Source organism: Bos taurus, chromosome 27, assembly GCF_002263795.3.
Source record: "Bos taurus isolate L1 Dominette 01449 registration number 42190680 breed Hereford chromosome 27, ARS-UCD2.0, whole genome shotgun sequence".
Lineage (NCBI taxonomy): Eukaryota > Metazoa > Chordata > Mammalia > Artiodactyla > Bovidae > Bos > Bos taurus.
Window position 1 is genome coordinate 15,583,822 of NC_037354.1, and position 23,844 is coordinate 15,607,665.

A 23,844-nucleotide genomic window follows, 5' to 3' on the forward strand; every position below is an offset into this window, starting at 1 on the left:
AGTTATCACCATACAGTTCCTTAAGCAACAGGGATTTACTGTCCTGGTGTCTAGTCTGATGTCTCTTACCCTGCAAGGCAGTGGAGGGGGCGGGGGGTCTCCACGGGGCTGCTTGGTGGGAGACTCCCCGCCCCAGACCTGGCCCCTGGGTCAGTGGTTTTGAAGGGTGGATCCTGTCAGCACACGTAACAACAGGGATGAATCAGAATCCTGCTTTGGAAATTCAGACATATCATTAAGAGAGTGGACATTTAGGCTTTAACCACTAGAACAGCTGCTTGAGAAACCATAGCTCCCCAATGCCTGGAGCCCTTTTTATCCGTAACTTATTTTTCCCTATTCCTGTCACATCTGCAGTGAGCAAAACCTGTCAGCCCGTTAAGAGGGGTATGAGGTCAATTTAGTGGGAAACTTAAAAGAAAAATCCCAGAACATCTGATTGTATCCTGTGTGTTACCCTAAATTATTATTTTCTATTTCAGCTCCCTTTAAGGCTTTTTCTTTCCCTCACTGCTGTTCTGGGTTCTGAAATGTTAGCAAGAATAAAGTGATTCAAGAGTAATATTTATTTAGCTGACTGCAACAAAGGACAGGCTGTTGATCTGGGTCTAATAGAAACTGCTCTGTATAAACACTGCCCGCATGGGGGGCCGTGCCCGTTGTGTGCCTTGTTTAGAGGATAAGTAGAGAGTGTTGGAATTGAGTATATCAAGCAGAACTGTAGAAGAACTTCAGAATATACTGAATATGTATACACACATACACAGTTACTTGTTGATAAAAACCATAATGATTTCCCTTAGGAATAATTTTTGAATCATATTTCTTATCTGATTTTGGATTTAAAAGTGTCCCTGCCTAAAGGAAGGAGCTATTCTGTAGACTCTAGAGGACTTTTCAGAGTCCTTTTTGTGGTATTGCAGTAATTTGACACAGTTTCTAATTTATGAATGACCTAAACTTACACCGCAGCCCATTGCTGCAGGGCCTTTGCTAGGGTTTCTCTCTGCCCGGCCCTCCCACCCTGAGCGCGGCGGTGCCCCGAGCCTGCGGTCCCTTCCCCAGCACCCAGCGCGGGCCCGTCCCGTCGCTGCCTTGTGGCCAAGGGCTCAGCCGGTTCCATCATGCGCCCTCTGGTGGTGGTGGCTTAGTGACTAAGCCAGTCACGTCCAGTTCTTTTGTGACTCCGTGGCCTGTAGCCCGTCAGGCTCCTCTGTCCATGGGATTCCCCAGGCAAGAATACTGGAGTGGGTTGCCATGCCCTCCTCCAGGGTATCTTCCCAACCCAGGGATCGAACCCAGGTCTTCCTCCTTGCAGGAGGATTCTTTACCGTCTGAGCCACCAGGGAAGCCCTGTGAAAGTGAAAGTGGCTCAGTCGTGTCCGACTCTTTGTGACCGCATGGACTACACAGTCCATGGAGTTCTCCAGGCCAAATTACTGGAGTGGTTTGCCATGCCCTCCTCCAGGGGATCTTCCCAACCCAGGGGTCAAAACCAGGTCTCCCGCATTGCGGCTCTCTAGTCTCATAATTTATATATCCAACTCAGCTCCCACCTTCCCCCCACAAAAAACTTGAGTCATCGTATGTCCTAAGAACCTGTATTTATTCAAGTAAAGTTCAGGTCCAGAGGTTTTCAGCAAGTGCGTGGTCAGTCATGTGCTGATCTGGGGCATGAACCCTCGTATCCTGCACTCGGTGCTCTGAGGGTCACGCTCTGAACTCAGAAGCTGCATGCGCCAGAGCTGTGTCTTCGGTTTCTGACTCCTCTCTGCTTAAGTCACATTCTCATCTGGGAGCAGGCCTCTCCTGGTAATCTGGCATGTGGATTTAACTGATGGGATCTTACTACTTTAAAAATCTGTTGCAAGCGTGTTGGAGGGCCTTCAACCGAGGAAAATGCTGGAAGTCTCAGCACTTGATATATTTAAGGAAGGAAACACGAATAAAAGGTGTGCTGCAGGCCCCTGGCCTCGCCTGGCCCTCGAGGCCTCTGTCGGCTTCTCTGCTATAACAGGAGAAGCTCCGCCGGGAGCTCCTGCTGGGGCCTCTGCTCATTCCTTAAGTATCCTTCCTACTGAAGGGGAGCGGCACACTCGACTCTGAAACTTCAGGTGTTTGCTGTGATAAGAGAATCCCACTTGTTCTTTTTTTTTTTTTTTTTTTTAAAGCATACTGACCCTAAGTTGGAAAGTAAGGTAAATATTGCGTTAGTTCCTGGGCAACTTTTGAGGTGATCTTCAGATAACTTTGAGGAAATCTGTGATGATCGGTAACTGCCGAGAACTGCCGTCAGCTCTGCATTCAGAAGGAAACAGCATTTCTCCTGCTGAAACTTCACTGCTGCTGCTGCTGCTGCTGCTAAGTCACTTCAGTCGTGTCCGACTCTGTGCGACCCCATAGATGGCAGCCTACCAGGCTCCCCTGTCCCTGGGATTCTCCAGGCAAGAACACTGGAGTGGGTTGCCATTTCCTTCTCCAATGCATGAAAGTGAAAAGTGAAAGTGAAGTCGCTTAGTCATGTCTGACCCTCAGCGACCCCATGGACTACAGCCCACCAGGCTGCTCCGTCCATGGGATTTTCCAGGCAAGAGTACTGGAGTGGGGTGCCATTACCTTCTCTGCTGAAACTTCACTAGTCCCTAAATAAATACACACCCGTTTCTTGAACCCCCATCTCAGGACCTTTTACTGAAACATTTGTTTCAGTGTATACGAGAGATTTCAGACTTGTCAGCCTGTCACTGTGGACTGAGGCCTGACCTCTGCCAGCGAGAAGCCCTGATAATCCCTTCCCTCCACTGTCTGGGGGGCCTGAGGAGACCTGTGCATCATGGGGGGCGGAACCACATGCTGGGGAGCCCCGTGGGGGTGGGCAATCACAGGCTTGCCTCCTGCACCCCCTTAGGAGCTGCATCTCTGTAGTACTCTGAGTGTGGTGGGGGGTACAGTTTTGCCTTCCAAGGGACAGGGGGCATTTAACAAGGTCTGCAGACATTTCTGGTTGCTACCCAGGGGGAAGGGGTGCCTCTGGCATCTAGTGGTAAAGGCCAGGGATGCTATGAGACATTCCGCCACACACGGGACAGCCCCACAGGGAAGGTTTAGCCACCCGAAAGGTCACTGATTCCGAGACCGTGTGTCCTCCATGGGATTCCTCAGGCAGCCCGCCGAGGCTGTGGCAGTTAGGCTGCGCCTTGCAGTCTGACATGAGAAAAGAAACACTCTGCTGTGGGTGCTTCTTAGTGCTTGGCAGACGCGGGGCTGCCGTTTTCACCCAGCCACGCTGGTGCCGCTTCAGGGCCCTCGGTTTGCACTGTAAGTCACTTCTCTGCCCTTTGCCACGTTGGAGGGAGCGCCCAGCGGTTGTCCCTGGTGTTTCTGTTTTGCAGCAAAGCACTTTACTCAAAGGAGGACCTGTATCGTGGGTGGAAGGCTTGCGGCCCAAAGGGCTCTGTGACGCAGTTCACCGGCCCCCTGCAGTGCCCGCAGGGGGTTCCTCCGAGGTCTGACGCAGATCTCTCTTCCAGCAAACGACCCCCTTCCCTTTTGCTCTTACCTCAGCAGAATCTGGACTCGCTAGGAGGGAAGCCAGTGAACACTGATAATGAATTGTTTTAGACGATTAGGGCACTCACGTGTTCTTGGCACCCGTGTAAAGAGCCGCTGCCACCCACTGCGTCACCTGCTACCGCTTGTGGTCTCGGCCTTCTTCCTTAACCTGGATAAACACTGTGTGATTCACCCGGCTTAACAGCACATGGCGTTACCTAGGGCTCAGCAGACGTGGCTGCAGGAGGCTGGCATGAACGGGCAGTGTGTCGTCCACCCCCTGGCCCGCGCTTCTCTTGATGAGAGGATTTCTTGGCTGGACGGGTTCTCAGGTCACAAAGAAGCATATTCATCTCTCTCGCTGGATTTCCTAGGATTTTTGCACAATAGTTGCACGCACTGCAGCAGTGCCCTGTTAGGCATTAAGCCCTGAACGTGGCATTTAGTTTTCCGAGGCAAAAAAATAAACAGAATTGTCTAAGCAACAAACTGCCGTTGCATTTGTTAGCAACAGGCTTTGTGATCAGACAATGACTTTGGCCCTCAACAAACAGAAGGCATTCACGAGAGCAGGGGACACTCCAGCAGGACTCTGGGATGTTTCCTCAGCTCTGCAGCTGGGTTTTAGGGGAAGGTTTATTCTCTTTCTCCCTTCCCTTTGGAATTTGCCTGTTTTTGTCCTTTTAGAAAGACTTTTAAGCCTTCTCAGGAGAAGAATGTGTTTGTTGTTAAGTGTGTATCAGTTTCTTCCTCTCTGTCTCTCTCAATTAGCCTGTTTTAACCCAAAGTTAAAATTGCAGTCTAGGTTTATTTTATAAAAGGCAACTCTTTGTCCTCGCATTTTAAAGTAGCTTAAAGATTATGCACAGAATTTAAAATGTAAGAATATATGTGTAGCATGTTTAAAATAAATGTAACCAATGCAAACTAGTGTAAGGATATATGCTTTAAATCTTTTTAAAATAAATGTAATCAGTGCAGAAGCGTGGAATGCAACTGTGGGAGTTTAAGCTCCTTAGAATCTAAGTGTAATGGAAATAACGTGAGTTTTGGAAGCAGAAAAAGACGAATGAAAAGTTTTCTGAAAAAGTCACAATTCCAAGCAAGTATTTCTTCAGGTACACCCACAAATAATTTCAGTTTGCAGTATGCTAATTTGGAGACAGACTAACAGTTACTTTATTTAAAATTTTTAATTGGAGGATAATTGCTTTACAATATTGTGTTGGTTTCTGCCATACATCAAACGTTTATCTTCCTACTTTCCTCTTGAGACGCTGAGTTCAGTTCTTCGAGCAGGCCCTCCCTGTCAGCCAAGCACAGGACGCACTGAGAACCCATCATTGCCGTCAGATGAAAATGCCTCCTCGGTTCAGTTCAGTTCAGTCGCTCAGTCGTGTCCGACTCTTTGCGACCCCGTGGACTGCAGCACATCAGGCCTCCCTGTCCATCACCAAACTCGGGTCCATTGAGTCAGTGATGCCATCCAACCATCTCATCCTCTTTCGTCCCCTTCTCCTCAGTTACACGTTTGAAAACACCTGTGACACGACAGACCCCCTTGAACAGGGCTGACTGCTGACCCGAAGTCTGCGCGTGACCATTGGTGATGCGTGTCGGAAAAGGCGGCTCTGATAGATCCCGTGCCTTGTGGTCCTTGCCTGAGCTTTTCCTGCCGGACGTGTGCAGCCTGTCCAGACATGGTTGTCAGCATCTGCACAGACTGACTCTGTGACCTGAGGGTGGTGACGACCACCCTGGGGAACTGGAGGTCTCCCTCGGTGTGTGAGGGCTTCCCTGGTGGCCCCATGGTAAAGAATCTGCTGGCCTAGCTTGAGACGCAGGTTCGATTCCTGGGTCTAAAGATCCCCTGGAGAAGGAAATGGCTACCCACTCCAGTGTTCTTGCCTAAAAAATTCCATGGACAGAGGAGCCTGGTGGGCTACAGTCCATGACATCACAGAGAATCAGGCACGACTGAGCAGCTAACACTTCTCTGAGCGGATAACCTCACTCCCTGCTTCCAGACAGCAGAGCCCTAGGAGGGGAGCTGCTGCAGCTCCCAACACCAGGTCCAGACTGGCTGGTGTCCGCATCCATCCCTGTGCTTCCCTGTCGCCACAGGGTGGGGTGCTGCTGCTAAGTCACTTCAGTCGTGTCCGACTCTGTGTGACCCCATAGACGGCAGCCACCAGGCTCCCCCATCCCTGGGACTCTCCAGGCAAGAACACTGGAGTGGGTTGCCATTTCCTTCTCCAGTGGCCTCCCCCAAAGCCAGCCTCCTTCCTCACTGTCTACTGGGTACCACCCTCCCAACTTGTAGCCTGTTTCCTTCTTAACTGCTTCCTTCCACCAGCATTAAAACCAGCTCATTTCTCACCCATTTAAAAGAAAAAAGCCTGCCCTCAACCCCTGCCCCTCCCTGCCTGCAGGTTACGTGTGCAAAGCTAGTCCCTTCTCCACAAGGAGGTGCTCGATGCTTAGTCATTTTTAAAAATTAACTTTGTGTGAATTTTTTGCATTTGCTTTAAATTACATAATGTCAGCTTAAGGAAGCAAACCATTGTAAATATTTTTAAGTTAAATTTTTAAAAAATTTTCCCTGAGACCACAGAGCTCATAGTGGCAGAGACCAAATTCTAATCTGATTCCAGACTCTACTGACAGCCGTCCACAGGAGTTGTCCGCTCGTGGTCCTGGCCACAGCTAATTGGTGGCAGGGAGGGCTAGATGCCATGTTGGAGTAAGGTGAAAAGCGGGAGGTGAGGAGTCTCACCCTGGTTCCCTCTTTCACAGCCAGGGCTCGAGAGAGAGCAGAGTACCTGATGCATATCGAGGACTCAGCAGAACATTAGCTCTGTTATATTGAACCCTCGGTAACACCTGACACAGATCACGCATCCGCTCAGCGTGTTCCCTGAGTCCTGATGGTGTTGCTGGGCACTGTTGTGGGTGCTGGTGGCCCAGCTGTGTATAAACAAACAAAATGCTACTTTTATGAGGACATACTTGGAGGATAAGTAAACCAAATAGGTGGTATGGCAGTCCTGCTATAGAGAAGGTATAAAGCCGCGCGGGAGAAGACTGGTGTTTTAGGGTGGAGGTTGCAGGTACAAAGAGGGTGACCAGAGATGTCTTTGCTGAGCCCTGAACTAGGGACCTGAAGGGGACAGGGCATGGAGCCAGGCAGATTCTTGGGGGATCTGCTGAGATAATGGATAGTGAAGCCCCACAGGAAGCTACCCAGTGTGTTCAGGAAGCTGGTCACCAGAGACCATGTAGAGTCCAGGAGAGGCAGATCCAAAGACAGCCCTGTAGCCTAGTGACTCACTGTTTTATAGATATACGCCATATAGTTATTGTAAAATGTTGGCTCTGTTTCCTGTGCTGTATGTTCTGTCCTTGTATCTTACCTGTTTTATACCTGGCAGTTGGTACCTCTTAATCCCCTTTATCTGAGTTGACCTTCCCCACACTCCTCTTCGCTCTGGTGACCACTAGTTTATTACTTGTGAGTCTGTTTCTTTTTTTCAGATTCCTTATATAAGTGAAAGCATACAGTATTTATTTTTTTTCTCGCTGACTGACTTCACTAAATATAATGACCCCCAGGTCTATCCATGTCACAAATGGCAAATTTTAAGCCCCACATTTTCACAGATTTGGCCCAGCGTGACCACGTTCCCTCCCTCTTTGGCACCTTGTCCTCTGACTGCCTACCGCCTATCTGTCTCATTCAAGGTAAAGAAACTGCCGCCATGAAGGCTGACCTCCTGAGGGCCAGGAACATGAAAAGGTATATTAACCAGCTGACCGTGGCAAAGAAGCAGTGTGAGAAGAGGATCAGAGTCCTGGGAGGCCCTGCCTATGACCAGCAAGAGGACGGGGCCTTCGACGAGGGGGAAGGGCCTCAGAGCCAGAAGGTAGAACTTGGCGGTTTCTTGCTTTGCCATTTCGTGTTTGTTATGCACACTGATGTCATCACACAGGCAGTGCCTTCACTTCTTGGCATTTAACCTAAAACATGTATTCCCTAACATAAACTCACATGTTGACTTTTAGGAGTCAAGAATCCACACTTCTTGGTGTCCTTCTGCGAGTGGTAATTGGTGTGATCAGGAGGTGTGAAATGCGTGTGTGTGTGTGAACACGCCTGTGTGTGTTTTCCTGTCTCCCTTTTGTCCTCCCGCCATCCCAGAGGAGCGTATTTATATTTTCAAGGGCCCAATCAGATTACTCACTACTAATTGGATAGAAATTACAGGCAGTGAAGCAGAATGTCTCTTAGAGGTTATTTTACTTAGCTCTCACCACAGTGCTATGAATATGTATTCCGTGTCTCCATTTTACAAAAGATGACAAAACAGTTGGTGTAAGTAAATTACCTAGTAAGGCCATGTGGATAGGAAGAGACAGAACTATATAAAAACCCGGATCTGGTTGGTTCACAAGTCTGAGTGTAGCTGAGGACCCTGCACTTGAATGGAAAAGACGCCCTGGCTCTGTCTCTCCTGAAGTTCTTACAGAGCTCTCAACCCACCTTTCCTTCTTGACTTCCGTACTGTTCTTAGTTTGCTAAATCTTTTGGCCTGAAATCAAATCAGGTAATTTCTTAAGAAGAGTAAGTATTTTATTATGGGATAGGGGGAACGGGTAGTTTGGGATGGACATGTACACACTGCTCTGTTTAAAATGGGTAACCAACAAGGACCTAGTGTAGAGCACAGGGAACTCTGCTCAGTGTTATGTGGAGGCCTGGATGGCAGGAATGGATGCATGTATATGTGTGGCTGAGTCCCTTTGCTGTCCAGCTGAAAAATATCATAACATTGTTAATCAGCTGTACTCCAATATAAAATAAAAAGTTTCAACAACAACAAAAACGTTATGTTACAGAGTCAGAAAGCCTGACTCTTAAATCCCGGATTCACCGGGGATTCACTTTGGGCAAGTGAGTTAGCCTGTCTGTACTCTGTTTGTAAAGTAACAATAATTGCACAGACCATACAGGGCATGATAATTATGGAATTAAATAATGCACATAAAATGATAAGCACAGTAGTCGGTATATAATGAGCACTCAATAAACATCTGTTGTAACTGGCATTAATTATTTGGGGGTATGTTTTAGTGATGTCATAACTGTAAGAGGAATCCAATTGTGACCTCTCCTTTCAGGATAAAACATCATTCCCAGGATCCTAGTTCTCCACATTCTCTTTAGTCTGATATAGACAATTTCAGGAATATATTGTGGATATTCCACAGGCAGAGAATCTTGGGCCTGGGTCCCTCTTGGTAACATGTTGGGTGTTTTAGGAGAACGTTTATTTACTATTCTAGGCCTTGTGGTCCTTTTGAGTGCTATAGGGATGTATTTCCTATAGAAAAATTAGCCTGTGGGTTAAGAAACAACACACACAAAACATAAAACTAAGTTAATAGCATACGCATCATGAAACCAGATCCAGTGGGACTGGGACATAGTGAAAAGAAGTAAATAAAAATCCCTGACGGGGAATAAAGAGTGATCACAGGGCACCTTCCAGCCTGAAGCATGCCATGGCCTTTGGCGCATCCACCAGGACAGTTTTTTGTCTTTTGCCCAGAGATTGTCTGTGGCAGCACCCCTCCCAGAATTACCAGCGGTTTTAGGACAGAAAGAAATGTTAATCCAACAGAGGAAATTAACACAAGAGCATAGTGTTTGCTGTATGGAAGCCCTTAGTAAATGGTAACTGGCATTCTGTTGTGTATATATACTTATATTTTTAAACCATCTATTGAGCAGTAGTGTCCACTTTGACCTACCCAGTGGTCTCTTTCCCACTTCTGCACGGAGTCTCAGAATTACTGAGAATTGCTCATCTCAGATTAATGCAGTGAGATTGAGTTCATCTCACGTTAACATATTTGACTCAAAAGTGTGCCATCTGTTCATCCTGGTCACCCAGACCCGCACCGTTAGTGTGCGTTACTCAGTGAAAGGCTTATGAAGGCTTCAAGAGAAAATTAAAAGCAAAAACAAAACACTTGGAGTAGAGAACTTAAAGGTTAATTCACCAGCTGAGATATGAGGTGTATCAGATGTTAAATTAGACTTGAGAGAGGTCTCCTGCCATTTATTTATGTGTGCACTTTTAGAACTAAACCTAAGAGTGTTCATCAGACACAATAAGAGCATAAAGGCGGCTAATATTTTAGAAGATGTTTTGGGCTTAATTCTGCAAAATCAAGAATTTGCATCTAACTTGGAATTCACTTCAGTCCATGAGATTAGACTGGGAAGACTTCCTTAGAACTGTTGACTATCTCTCCTGCTCAGCTCCTCCCTGTGTTGAAAATGGGTTGTTCTCCGAGTAATCTGTCATTGCTATCAGAGTTGGTATGGGAGCCTTCACACTTCTTTGGAGCCTGTACAGTTAGGACTTGTACTTTAAAATGCCTCACTGGTAGGTTTACCTGAAGTGAGGATACATTCTATGATTTCCCAAAGTTAGTACACTACATCCTAAGTATTAATGATCTGTAGCAAGGGATGGTCATTCCTTTAATTAGTTACCAAAAGCTGCTAGAAAAATGCCTGCCCGTTTCTGCCCACAAAACAGATTGAAGACTTACTGTGCATGGCAGAGGAGGTGAACATGCATTGATCATACGCACTTGATTTTAGAAAAATCTCACGGATAACATTTCTGAAATTTTTCCACCTGCTACAATATTAGTTTTAAGAATCTTAAATATAAGTTTTCCTTTTCTTGTATTATACTTGCTGCTGCTGCTAAGTCTCCTCAGTCGTGTCTGACTCTGTGCGACCCCATAGACGGCAGCCCACCAGGCTCCCCCATCCCTGGAAGGAACACTGGAGTGGGTTGCCATTTCCTTCTCCAATGCATGAAAGTGAAAGGTGAAAGTGAAGTCGCTCAGTCGTGTCCGACTCTTAGCGACCCCATGGACTGCAGCCCACCAGGCTCCTCTGTCCATGGGATCCTCCAGGCGAGAGTACTGGAGTGGGGTGCCATTGCCCTCTCTGCATTATACTTAGACATCATTTTTATTACTAAATAGATAACTAAGGATATAGGAGTTAAGTCCCTTCTAAATTACTTTGCGGCCTTTTTCCTTGTTAAGTCCTGAATTACTTATAAAGGTCATCCACTTTTTCTTTAGTGGTCTGTGCTCAGGGTTGATCGCACTGTGTCTTTCAGGTAGTGGTTTTTCTTATGATGTAAGCACTCAAAATGGTAAATGAAGGGGTAATTTTGAAACTTCCATACATTGGACTTTTTTTTTTTAATTTCAAAAAGTAGAATTTTTTTGTGTGATTCAGTAATACATATACACATATATTATTTTTGAAATTATTTTCCATTATAAATTATTACAAGATATTGACTATAGATCCCAGTGCTACACAGTAAATCTGTTGCTTGTTGCATATCTGTTATTTAAAATTATAAATCTCAAGCCTTTATCAAGCATAGTAGAGAAGTTTTTGTTACATGTAAATAATGTGTATGATATGTATGTTTTAGAAAACTTATGAATTTTTGCCTAACTAAAGAATTTATGACATTTTGATTCCACTATGTGGAATCATTCTATTCTATGTGAATAGAATACTAGACATACAATGGACTTTTATGGGTCAATTAAAATGATATGATACATACAAGAGATTTTTTTCAAATGAATGTGATATTATAAACAAAAAGGCAAGGTATGAAATCGTTTGTAGATTTCCTTACCTATATGAAAATAGGATGGAAAACAAAAATACCAATTTATTAGAGTCCAGCTACCTGGTCTTTTAAACATCTCTCTTGACTTTTTCTACTATGAGCGTGGTTGCTTTCAGCAGTCCATCACGTAAGACAGGGATGTTTATCTGTTTCCTAGAAATGCGCCTGACACCGAGTAGAAGCCAAATAAATCCTTTGCTGAATGAGCTAATGGTTAATAGAAAATTGGTATTTTTTGAATATGTGCACTTTGAATATTCAGTAAGCTTTTTCAATTTAAAGTTTAGGAAGGTGAAATAGGCACTCTATGACCTTAGAAAATGAGGCATTTTTTTTTCCTGAGTATGAAAATGAATCCTTTGGAAGTCAAAGTGAACTGATATTTAAATTTAGATTTTTAAAAACTCCTAATTACATTCGCTTCATAGATTCTTCAGTTCGAAGATATCTTGGCCAACACTGTCTACCGAGAGCAGTTTCGAATGTACATGGAAAGGATGGACAAGAGAGCTCTAATTAGTTTTTGGGAGTCTGTGGAGTACTTAAAGAATGCTAACAAGGTAGGATATACAGGTCCAAAGGAATGTTAATCACTGGCTGATGAAAACTTGCGTTTTAGGCAGTGTATCTGTGTTTTTCAATAAAGCTGTAAGATAAGCTATACATTAAAAGAATATTTTAAACCAGACATATTATTGGCATTATGTTCTAGCCCACAATGGTAAATAAAATTAGATTTTATTTTTATAGAAAGTGCTTTTAAATGTGTAGTCAAGGAGAAAAGATTTACAAATGTACCCAGTTACTGAATTTAATTTCAGGTAGTTATTTTGTAATTCATTATCAAAAGGCACGTCTTACCCTCTTTGCTATTATAAGTTTGGTTTTATCACCTGTACCTCATTCTCATAACCTTGTTATTTTTAATAATATTGTAATGTGCACACCTAACTGTCCTTTTATTTAAAATGATTGTGTTAAGGAAGACAAAAAATAATTCTTGATTACAGATGTCTGTTACAGAGGAAAACCTAATAATGAGCATTGTGTTTTGTGCTCAGCAAGTTCTCAATATATATTTAAGAATTAAGTTGAAGAATGTGAAATACATATCTGTGAATTTGTATCAACAAACATATATAACAATATATACAGCATATATAATACATACATTCTGAGAGGCTTATTAAAATAAGCCCAAAGAGCACTATCTGCATTAAATTACTCATTTACACTTAATATGAATGTTGCTAGAGCTTAACACCAACTTAGAATACATCGTAAATCACAGACTGTGTTGGTTAAGGAACTAAATCCAGTCTCGTAGCATTTTGAAATCTTAGGAATTTCTTTCAGTGTTAATTTATAAGCCACCAATGACCTCATTTTACTCAATATTGTACTAGCCAGCTTTATTACGTATTTTATCTACCAGACTTGACTACAAACTCGGCTTTGGCTGCTATCAGAGGACTACTGTAAAGAGCAATCTAAAAAATTTCCTAAACTATTAAAAACAAGTTGAAAAATGTCAGTACAGTAAGAGGAGGGTATAGCTTCCTCAAATAACTATATTTGATCTAGCAACACTGATTAGGATGTAAAAGTTCCATGATGTTGTTATGTTCATAGTATTCATTAAGGTGTTTGTCTTCATTTTATTGCTACTGTTACAGACTTTGCGTCATTCCTAGAGTTGTCTCTAGCAGAAATGCAAAGGTTCTGTTAATCAGATGTAAGAGATGTTTGCACATTCAAAGTAGGATCACTGTGACTTAAGTGTCGTGTTTAAGACCAAGCTTGATTACACTGTAGTAAGTCATCATTCTGAAGAATATGTCTCTTACTTCCACAATTATTATATTGACTTTCTTCTGGAGTAGGAAGTTGGCACTTCTATTTATATTAGATGGAAAAGTCAAATTGAATTTAGCTGATGAATTATATTCCTGTGAAACTGAGATTTATGAGAAGGGAATCCAGTGCAAGAAGAGAACTGTTCTCATTCTTTGTTTTTTCCTTCCAGCATTAAAAAGAATTTATATTTGTTAACTGTTCAATGTAAAGTGTTCCTTTTAAGGACTCAACTGGTTTTTTCAAGGTCTGATGCTCACCCCTTGGCCCTGAACATGCCCACAAAGCTGCACACTCACCCCACATTCCAGGTCTTCCTTCCACCTTTAAAATGCAGAGAATTCGGAAGAAAATAGTTTTTCTCAGAGACAGTATTTCATACTTTCTCTTTCCTTATCTTCCCATCTTTTCAGAATGAAATCCCACAATTAGTTGGTGAAATTTACCAAAATTTCTTCGTGGAGAGCAAAGAAATATCAGTGGAAAAGTCACTTTACAAAGAAATCCAGCAATGTCTTGTGGGCAATAAAGGGATTGAAGTGTTCTGCAAAATCCAGGGAGATGTTTATGAGACCCTGAAGGATAGGTATTACCCTTCATTCATTGTCAGCGACCTGTATGAGAAATTGATGATGAAAGAGGAAGAAAAACATGTCTCACAGTTGGTTTCCAACAAGGATGAAGTGGTGAGTCTCATTTACCTTTCTCCTGCCTTTCGAGTGGTTACGCGTTGAACATGAATAGGTAGGGCAGACTGTGGGAGTCAGATAGGGTGTGCGCCTTCATCTTGTAACATACAGAACTTCGAAGCACCTCACTGCTTCTGGTCAGTGCTGCTTTCTTTGTCCTTCTGACCGGCTGGGTACCGCTACCCAGCACTGAGTCAGAGACCTCCTTGTCCTGCCTGAGACACATGTGAGTCTGATGCCTGAAAAGTGAGGGCAGGACTCTTGGAGGGTGGGGGAGACATTTGCGACTTAGGCCGGGTAAGAGAATCAGTAGCTGGACAGTCTAGCCTGAGACCAGACAAAAAGGATGGGGAAAAGATGAGAGGCAGAGAATGTAGGAAGACCTGCAGGAAATATTTTGGAGTTTAAACACAATCAGGTGAAATTAAGATGTTTTGAAACAAACCTTGTCCAACCATACCTGAAGTCTAATTTTCTTACAGTGTATTAGATCATTTTGGGTAGCCCAGTGGCCATCTCCCTTTCACTATTAATGATTTATATGAGTTTGAAGGTTTTGAAAGTACAAAGAAAAAGTGTTTTAGAGTCACTTTACATAGAAAGATTGTAATTTATGTTGGATTCTCTCTTTCTGTCCACTTCACTATGTCTCAAGCCCTGAGGAATCAGGTGCTTCTTCATGATAGTTTTAGAAGTGGATGTCTCTGAACTTCATTCAGACTTTTTAAAAAAAGTTCTATTATGGATCTCTACATTTTCAGTGAGCAGAACCACTAAACTAATTGGTCATTTTATTTTTAGAATAGCACAGCTAAAACAAACTGATCTTTATCTCTAGCTCAAAAATTAAAATGGTTGATGTGTAAATGTTGTGAGCAGTTTATTCAGATTAGTAAAAGCATGAATATCCAACACATCAATTGAATAAAGACTTGAAATGACTGTTGATATGATAGGTAGTAAATTGTAAACAAACATGAAAAATGTCCAGCGTCACCTAGGATTCAAAGAAGGGTGACATGTATCAACGACCTTTTGAAAGTTCCTATTCTTTGTTCTAGTACAGTCACTTTTAGAAATTTATCCTATGAAAATAATTAAAATGTAGAGGGGAAAAGGTTTATGCACTGTGGAATTTATTTTAACACATCTGGGATGGCAAAAAAGCAGAATCAACCCTCAGCAGGAGTAGCAATAGGAATATGCCTCAGTTTATTATCAATTCATAGAATACTCTGCAGCCATAGCAATTATAATTTTGAAGATTACAGTACCCTCAAATATGCAGCACTGTAGTAATATATTTTATGAGAAAGTCAGAATACCCTCTTGAACGTGTAAGGGCATAGAATAATGTCATAATACATATACTCATGGACAAGAATTAGGAAGAATATATAAAAATGAAAATAGCCTGGTGTTCTATGATTATTAATATTTTCCTTTGACATTTTTTCTTTTCACTGTTTGTTACAAGTAAGAAAAACTAGAAGAAAAAAATCTGGAAGAAAGTTAAGGAGTAAACGAACCAGAAGACAGTTCTGAGCAGTTCTTCCTGCTCTTGCTGCTCATGAATCTAATTACTAACATGCTGTTTGTTGGTAATCTATTCAGATGTTTCCCAAATTATGTAGTTCTTTATGAATCTTAAGTCACTTTCTTTTTTTTTTTTCTTAAGTCACTTTCAAGTGCTAGCCATCTAACTTGTAAAATAATCTACCTCTTGATTAGTAAAATACATCTTTAAAAGAAGGACTGAGCAAAGTGTATGCTAAAAATACCTTCACTAGTGGGAATTTGGAAATTTTATTTCAAAAGCTCTGGGAGTTGGTGATGGACAGGGAAGCCTGGCGTGCTACAGTCCATGGGGTCACAAAGAGTCGGACACGACTGAGTGACTGAACTGAACTGAACTGATTTTAAAGAGACTCGCGTGAATTTTTCATAATATCCTAGGAGACCAAAAGCAAGCAAGCCAGGTCTCAGCATTTTGGGGGCAGAGTTTAGGCACAGAACATCTGGGTTTAGTTGGAAAGATAACTCAGTTGCCTTCCCTTGTTCTATGCAGGTTCCCATTTGGGAGATAGCAATATGAAATTTCTTTTCTCCTTTCTTTAGGCTATTAAATATTTCTTTTTTCACTGCAGTTCCAAATACCAGTTCCTTTGGTCCTAAATACTGTGATTTTTCACTTTGCTGAGAAAAAGCAGGCTGCTTCTAGGCTTTCTACTATGGTTCTTTCCTTAGTGGAATCCAGTGATTTGGAGCGGTGCATTGTCATGCCCTAGAGCCTGTAGTGTAGGTAATACTGAGGGAAAATTCATCTTTATGGGATACGGTGGCTCACGTGACGTTCTCCCGCAGGACTCGGGAGGTGAGGTCGGTGAGGAAGCTGTGGATGAAGGCTCCAGTCGGGTTAATGAACAAGCCAGCTTTGCTGTAAACAAGCTACGAGAACTAAACGAGAAACTTGAGTATAAAAGGCAAGCTCTAAATTCTATTCAAAATGCGCCAAAACCCGACAAAAAGGTAACTCTTCCGTTTTCAAGGTTGTCTGTAAAAGTTGCCATTTTTCTAATTTGATAGATAGAAATTCTGTAAGTTCCACTCTTTCTGTTTTTATGGGTTTGGGTTTTTTTGCTTAGAGTATAGAATTAGGGGGCATTTGTCTTTTACCTGTTGGGGTCTGGTTTGTGTTTTCCACCCTCGGCTGTAACTCTGTCTTTTATCTGACTTGTCTGCATGCCTTTGGGAAAGGGGCTGAACTGCCCCTTGTGACATAGTTGATTCTGGAAGTGAGTTAACTAAGCAGGGACAATCTTAATATATATATATATATTTTCTTTCAAACACTCCAAGCACAACTTAGATCATCTCATAGAATTATGCAAGAAATAGATTGGGGACTTCCTTGGTGGTCTAGTGGTTAAGACTTTGCTTCCAGTGCAGGGGATGCAGGTTTGATCCCTGGTCAGGGAACTAAGATCCCATATGCCATGCTGTGTGGCAAAAAAATGGGGGAAAAAAAGGATTGTTTTGCTAGAAACGAAGAGAATTTGAAAGTTAAAAAAAAATGTAAACAGCATCTCACCCAGGCAGTGGTGCAGCCTCTTGGTTTGCATTCCTGCTTCGTGGGTCTGACAAGGAGTTTTCCCTTAATGTAGCTACGGCTGGTGCTCTTTGCTTTGCCAACCTGATCTCCTCTGGCACCTTCTGTAGGTGCATTCAGAAGCCTCAGTGATGAGTAAGTGCAGCAGGATGAAGAACCAGAGAAACAGAGTGAACAGAGAAACCTGCCCTGGCGGGGCGGGGTGGGGGCGGGGGGCGCAAACATGCTGACGGTGGAACCAAAGATCAAACAATTACAGCCCGTACTGATGACACAGTGCAGGACAAGCTTGCTGCAGGCTCTCTCAAGAAGGAACAGGTCCTTGTGGACTGCATGATCAGGAGAGTTTTGAGGCAGAGATACTGGCTTCACATAATAGAGTTGTGTAAATTGCAGGGTGTCTTTCCCTTGATCTGTGTCTTCTGTAATGTCTTTCTTTCTTTCTTTGTAGTTTTCATTGTAGGAATCCTTCACCTCCTTGCTAAAGTTAATTTCCTAAGTATTTTGTGATTTTTTTTATGCTATTGTAAATGGAACTGTTTTCTTAATTTCCTTTCTGGAGTATGCATTGTCAGTATATAGAAACAAAGCTGACTTGTGTGTGTTGATTTGGTAACCTGCTACTTTCGTGAACTGCACAGTTTTAGATGGTTTTGTAACTCCCAGGATGTTTTCCCCTGTGACAGATTGTTTCTAAATTGAAAGAGGAGATAATTCTAATAGAGAAAGAACGCACAGACCTCCAATTGCACATGGCGCGAACAGACTGGTGGTGTGAGAACCTGGGCTTGTGGAAAGCCTCCATCACCAGTGGAGAGGTAGGTATGACTGCTTCCCTTCCCAGTTGATTACGTATTTGTTCCCAGAGTGTTAAGTTTGACTTTATCAGATTAGATTTTGTACCAAAGAATTAGGGTTGGGAATCAAACGCTTATATTCATCCTTCTGGACTGCACTGGTCCTGCCTTACTCACTCCGTATCTCCGTTCTGCTTCCTGACCGGGAGCTGTTTGTTGGGTTGCCTGGTATAGATCTCGTCTCCCTCCCCTTGAGACAGAAAGTTGTCCTTGTTCACGAATCGTAAGCAACTTTCAGATAGAAACAGTTGATATCCTCAAATTACCAATTTCCTTTTCTACTGAGGGTTGAAAAAAAATGGAAAACACTACTTGAAATTTGGAGATGAAAAAATTTTAATGTATTTCTGATTGATCCATCCTGCTGATGTCAGTGGCTCAAACATCAGTAGCTCTAAGATCTTTAATAATGAATATTTCCTCCTGGAATTAGAAAATATTTTGCTCTTCTCTGAGGGACATGGGACAGTAGTTTTCAGAATACACCATATCCCTGTTTTTGTATGTAAAAATAATTTCATTTGATGGAAAAATGCTTTATACATTTATATCATTAGTGTAAACTTCCTTTCCATCTAACCGACTGTTGACACCTGGAGAAGAAAGTCAGGTCCACCCTACCTAGAGATTATCACGCTAAACAGAGAAAGTCAGTATCATATAATATCACTTGTGGAATGTGAGTTTAAAAAATGATATAAATGAATTTATTTATAAAACAGAAACAGACTCACAGATTTTGAAAACAAACTTATAGTTCAGTTCACTCATTCAGTTGTGTCTGACTCTTTGCAACCCCATGGATCATAGCACGCCGGGCTTCCCTGTCCATCACCAACTCCCAGAGCTTGTTCAAACTCATGTCCTTCAAATCAGTGATGCCATCCAACCATCTCATCCTGTGTTTTCACCTTCTCTTGCCCTCAATCTTTCCCAGTATCAGGGTCTTTTCCAGTGAGTCAGTTCTTCGCATCAGGTGGCCAAAGTGTTGGAGCTTCAGCTTCAGCATCAGTCCTTCCAATGAATTATTCAGGACTGATTTCCTTTAGGATTAACTGGTTTGATCTTCTTGCAGTCCAAGGGCCTCTCAAGAGTCTTCTCAAACACCACAGTTCAAGAGCATCAAACTTACTGTTACCAAAGGGGAAAGGTGTGGGGTGGTGGGGGTATAAATTAGGAGGTTACAATTCACACACACACACACACACACACACACACACAACACACACACACACTCTCTACTGATGTTCAGTGTGACTGTTGGTCTCCATCATTGTTTCATATGTCTGGACCAGTACTCAACTCCTGAGATTTTCAAGGGCCCATCTGCCCAACTTATCTGTGTCCGTCCCTGCTTTTCCCATCATCAGTGGCCTGACACTCTTTCTTGGGGAAAGGCTTAGAATTCACAAATCTGAAATTCACTTCTAGTTTAGGAAGCAAAACTGTGCACATTCTCCAGGTGCCGGCTTGAAAGCCATGCCACGTGAGCGCTTACCGAGTGCCCTCAGTGTGCCTTTGGTGCTTGCTGTCCTCCCATTAAGGTGCAGAGCCGGGTGCCTTGGTTGAGGGGAAGGGGGACAGCGGGTCAGGGGAGGTTGCCCAGAGCCTGGAACACCGTGAGAAACACTTCCTCACTGCTGATGGAATCACCTTTGGTGTGGAAGTCTCGGAAGGGGCATTCAGGGGATGTGGTGTCAAAAGGTATAAAAGAGGAGCCCCTGGGGATGGGGTACAGATTCTGTTACCTCCCCAGCTTTGCTCAGAGCTGCCTCTGGCATTGCACAGTTGCTTATAACTGTCTTCCGAAGGCAGATACTGAGGAGGGGAGGGAAGGAGGAAAAACCCTCACAAGGCCCTTTGCCCTGGTCATCAGCTGTTACTCAGGAGCTTGCTGTGACCTTGGTCCCTGAAAAGGTAACAGCAGTGGACACAGAGGGGTCATCTGACCGCCCAGCATCCACGAAGCAGCCCCGTGAGAACGGTGGAGGAGGTGTTCCCCTCCGGCTTTCTAAGCCAGGCGAGGCGCCGTGAGCTGTGCGCGCCCGGGACAGTCGTGGGCTGTCTGTGCTCTACCTCCTGCCTCCCATGAGGGACGGTGGTCCTCCTCCCCGCTGGGGCTCAGCTGGTGCTCAGCAGAATTGCGTCCCTTTGCTTTGCTTCTCTGTTTACTCTTTGTCTCTAATTCGGTTCATGACGCTAAATCAAGCTTCAATTCAGCATATTTTCTTTTTGTTTCTTCTCTAATCCATTTACATTAGGAGCAATGGTGGCCTTTTCTGAATTATGACAGGGTGTGTGTGTGAGTGCTTAAGAGCTGTCTTCAGTTGGGAGGTAGAGGAAATCACGTCTCCCAATGTGAAATTTCATGAAAACAGAAACCACGGTGTGTGGAGTCCTGTGTTAAACGGGGGAGGCCCCCCATCCTTCTCTGCTCACAATTCTGCAGGTTGAGAGTCCAGCTGCGTGACTGGATTCTCTGCTCACTATATCGTAAGGCTGAAGTCAGGTGGCTAGCCAGACTAAGTTCCTGTCTGGAGAATCTGGGGGAAGTCTACCTCCAAGTTCATTCAGGTTCTTGGCAGAATCCAGTTCCCGGTGAGGCTGAGGTCTCTGTTCTCCTGCTGTCAGCCTGGCATTGTTCTCAGGTCCTAGAAATACTCCATATCTTTCCGCGTGGCCCAGTCCATCTTTCTGCCAGCACCGCATGTCAGATCCTTCTTGTGCTTCCTCTGATTCTTTTTCTACTCACCAAAGAAATCCCTCTGCTTCTGTGAGGGCCCCTGAGGTTAGGATAGGCCCGGTTTCAGGTGGGCTGTGCCCTCTAAAGTAGCCTAATGCCAGAGCAGAGCCCATCCTTTTCAAGTCCTGGGGACCGTGTGGGACCTGCACGCCCGGGAGAGGGCGTCTGGAGGGGTGCAGGGATCTTGCCTGCCACGTCTGCTCACCGTGCTCTTTCTTGCTGTTGTGTTCACCTGTTTCTCCAAGGTCACAGAAGAGAATGGCGAGCAAATGCCCTGTTACTTTGTCACAGTAAGCTTACAGGAAGTTGGAGGAGTTGAAACCAAGAACTGGACGGTCCCCAGGAGGCTCAGTGAGTTTCAGAATTTACACCGGAGACTTAGTGAGGTACGAACGCTTGTGGCACAGGCTTAGAATTACTGAGCGAGAAGAGATCTCAGGGCCCGTTTCCGTTTTAACGACACAGGGAAACTGGTCCCTCTTTCCCCTTTGCTGTTGACACTGGAAAAGTGGTATTTTCAGCCTGGTGGTTGGAAATTTACTTGTGGGTCAACCGTTTAGTCTAGTCTGAGTCTTTGAATACACAGATCACTGTCTGACTTCCGTTGAACCCAACAGAACCCCAGAGCTGGAGGACAGCTGAGGGTATCTCTGGCCAGTGGTTTCAAAGCTGCCAGTTGTGACCCGTTAGAGGATAACGGGATCCGTTCAGGGTCACAGCAATAGAGAGTAGAACATACTGCATTGCATCACACCAAGGAGTGGGTCAGTGAAGTGCGGTGTTCGAAGGCACAGACTCTGGGGCCAGGTTGCCGGAGTTTGCCTCCAGTTTGGATCCTCGCTTCCCCGGTCACCAGCTCGTGACTGGCCCTGCCGCTCCGTCTGTCTGTGCCTCTCTGCCCTCATCAGTGGGCACAGATACGAAGTGCCATCTCAGCCGCCTCCCAGAGCTGTTGTGAGAATAAAAGGAGTAACCATGCACAGAGCGTTTAGAAGGATGTGCTGCACGTGGCAAACATTATTTGTTTTTATTAGTAGTAATCACAGTCGTAGTGGGCTTTCCTGGTGGCTCAGTGGTAAAGAATCCACCTGCCAGTGTAGGCTTGGGTTCCATTCCTGGGTTGGGACGATTCCCTGGAGGAGGAAACGGCAGCCCACTCCACTATTCTTGCCTGGGAATCCTATGGACAGAGGAGCCTGGTGGGCTACAGTCTGTGGAGTCGTGAAGAGTTAGACACGACTGAGCAGCTAAACACATGCATAGCTGTTACTCACGCCAGACTTCTCGTACAGTGTCTGGCAGGACACAGGATTTAATCCACAAAGAAAAGCCTGTTGTTATTATTTATTGACATCCATTATTATTATTATTAATATATTTACATTCTGCACTTTGCCCTGAAAGGCAGTAATAAAGCTGGTTCTTCCCATGCTCTACTTTTGTCAACCGTGATAAGGTTTTGCAGATGTGTTGTAAACAAAACACATTCCAAGAGAAAAACTCTTGCCATGAGTCAGTTGTCCATACCTAGAACCCTGTGCTCTGTGCTGTTGTGCAGACCCATCTTCCCAGCCTGGCTCCAAGATTTCCAGCTTCCAGGCGCTTGTCAGTCTAGGGACGAGTCTTAGCTTTTCTTGTCACATGTCCTGTTCCTCCATATTCTTTGAGCCTGGTTAGAACAGGTAGGTTTTCAAGGTGTTCAGTCTCAGAGGAAATGAATACAAGAGGAAGTTACTTGGTTTGTTCTTATTAAACATCTAAAATAAATTTTTAAAGCTTTAAATGTAATTTTGAGATAACTAACATTTATTTCTTTTCCCTCACAGTGTTTCCCTTCTTTAAAAAAAGTCCAGTTGCCTTCTCTTAGCAAGCTGCCTTTCAAATCTGTAGATCAAAAGTTTATGGAAAAGTCAAAGAATCAATTAAATAAGTTTTTACAGGTAAGCCACTGAAAACTTTTTGGATGTGGAAGGAAACATTAGTTACTTGGGGTTAAACTGACTCCATTCTAAGGGTTTGCCTGTTCGCCTTCTATTCTCACATGTCATGCCAGATCCTCAAAATATCTTTGGTTTAGGGTTTGGGGTATTTGGGGTTTTTTTTCCTTCTTTGTTTTTATTATTTTTGTTTTTCTGTGTGTGTGTGTGTATGTGTGTGGTTTTTTTTTTTTTTTTTGGTAGTTAAACTATTGTTGTTGTTCAGTCGCTAAGTCCCGCCCAACTCTTTGTGACCCCATGGACTGCAGCACGCTAGGCTTCCCTGTCTTTCATCTCCCGGAGTTTACCCAAACTCATGTCCATCGAGTTGGTGATGCCATCCAACCCTCTCATCCTCTGTCGTCCCCTTCTCCTTTTGCCTTCAGTCTTTACCAGCATCAGGGTCTTTTCCAGTGAGTCAGCTCTTCACATCAGGTGGCTAAAGTATTGGAGCTTCAGCATCAGTCCTTCCAATAAATATTCAGGGTTGATTTCCTTTAGGATTTTCTGGTTTGATCTTGCAGTCCAAGGGACTCTCAGGTGTCTTCTCTAGCACAATTTGAAAGCAGCAATTCTTTGGTGGTGCTCTGCCTTCTTTACAGTCCAACTCTCATATCTGTACATGATTTCTGGAAAAACCATAGCTTTTGGCTCTATGGACCTTTGTTGGCAAATTGATACCTCTGCTTTTTAATACATTTAAGTTTGTTACAGCTTTTCTTCCAAGGAGCAAGTGTCCTTGCTTAATGTGTCCTTAAATTAAGCAAGTGGCCTTAATTTCATGGCTGCAGTCACCATCTGCAGTGATTTTGGAGCCCAGGAAAATAAAATCTGTCACTGTTTCCACTTTTTCCCCATCTGTTTGTCATGAAGTGATGGGACCAGATGTACAGATATAGAATATGCAGATACCATGTGTAAGGCTTTCTCCGGTTTTGTAGCTGGACACCTTGTAACTAGCATCCGGTCCCAGAGACAGGATGTCTCCTGTCCCGCCAGCATCACCACAGGGGACCAGAGTCCTGACTCTCAGCCATGTAGTTACAGCTGGTTTTGAACATGAATGAAGGGTTTTGAACATGAATGAAGGGTATGGACCCGCTTCTGTGTGACTCCTTTCACTCAGGGTGATGGTCCCGAACTTCTTCATTGCAGACCATCTTTGATTTCCTTTTCCTTGTTTTCTCTGTTGAATGGGCTTCTTGTGCGCACCCGCTGCAGTCCGTTCGTGCTCTTGCTGATGGGCGTTCAGAGAGTTTGCAGCCAGAGACTGTGCGGGGGAGCGAAGCTGAAGCTGCCACTGCTGGTCTTTGGTGAATGTC

The 23,844-nt window shown here is 43.9% G+C and overlaps 1 protein-coding gene across 5 annotated transcripts in view; it reads left to right on the forward strand.

The window, feature by feature from the left end:
• SNX25 (sorting nexin 25) overlaps nt 1–23,844 on the forward strand; it is a 91,991-nt gene that overhangs the window by 54,209 nt on the left and 13,938 nt on the right. For all 5 annotated transcript variants that reach the window (XR_009493073.1, XM_024986289.2, XM_024986291.2 and 2 more), the window contains 7 exon segments: nt 7,294–7,475; nt 11,723–11,854; nt 13,562–13,834; nt 16,202–16,366; nt 17,633–17,764; nt 20,792–20,932; nt 22,373–22,486. Coding sequence is in view for 4 of the 5 variants with exons in the window: in XM_024986289.2 (XP_024842057.2) it covers nt 7,294–7,475; nt 11,723–11,854; nt 13,562–13,834; nt 16,202–16,366; nt 17,633–17,764; nt 20,792–20,932; nt 22,373–22,486 (1,139 nt within the window). In the remaining variant the exon portion in view is untranslated.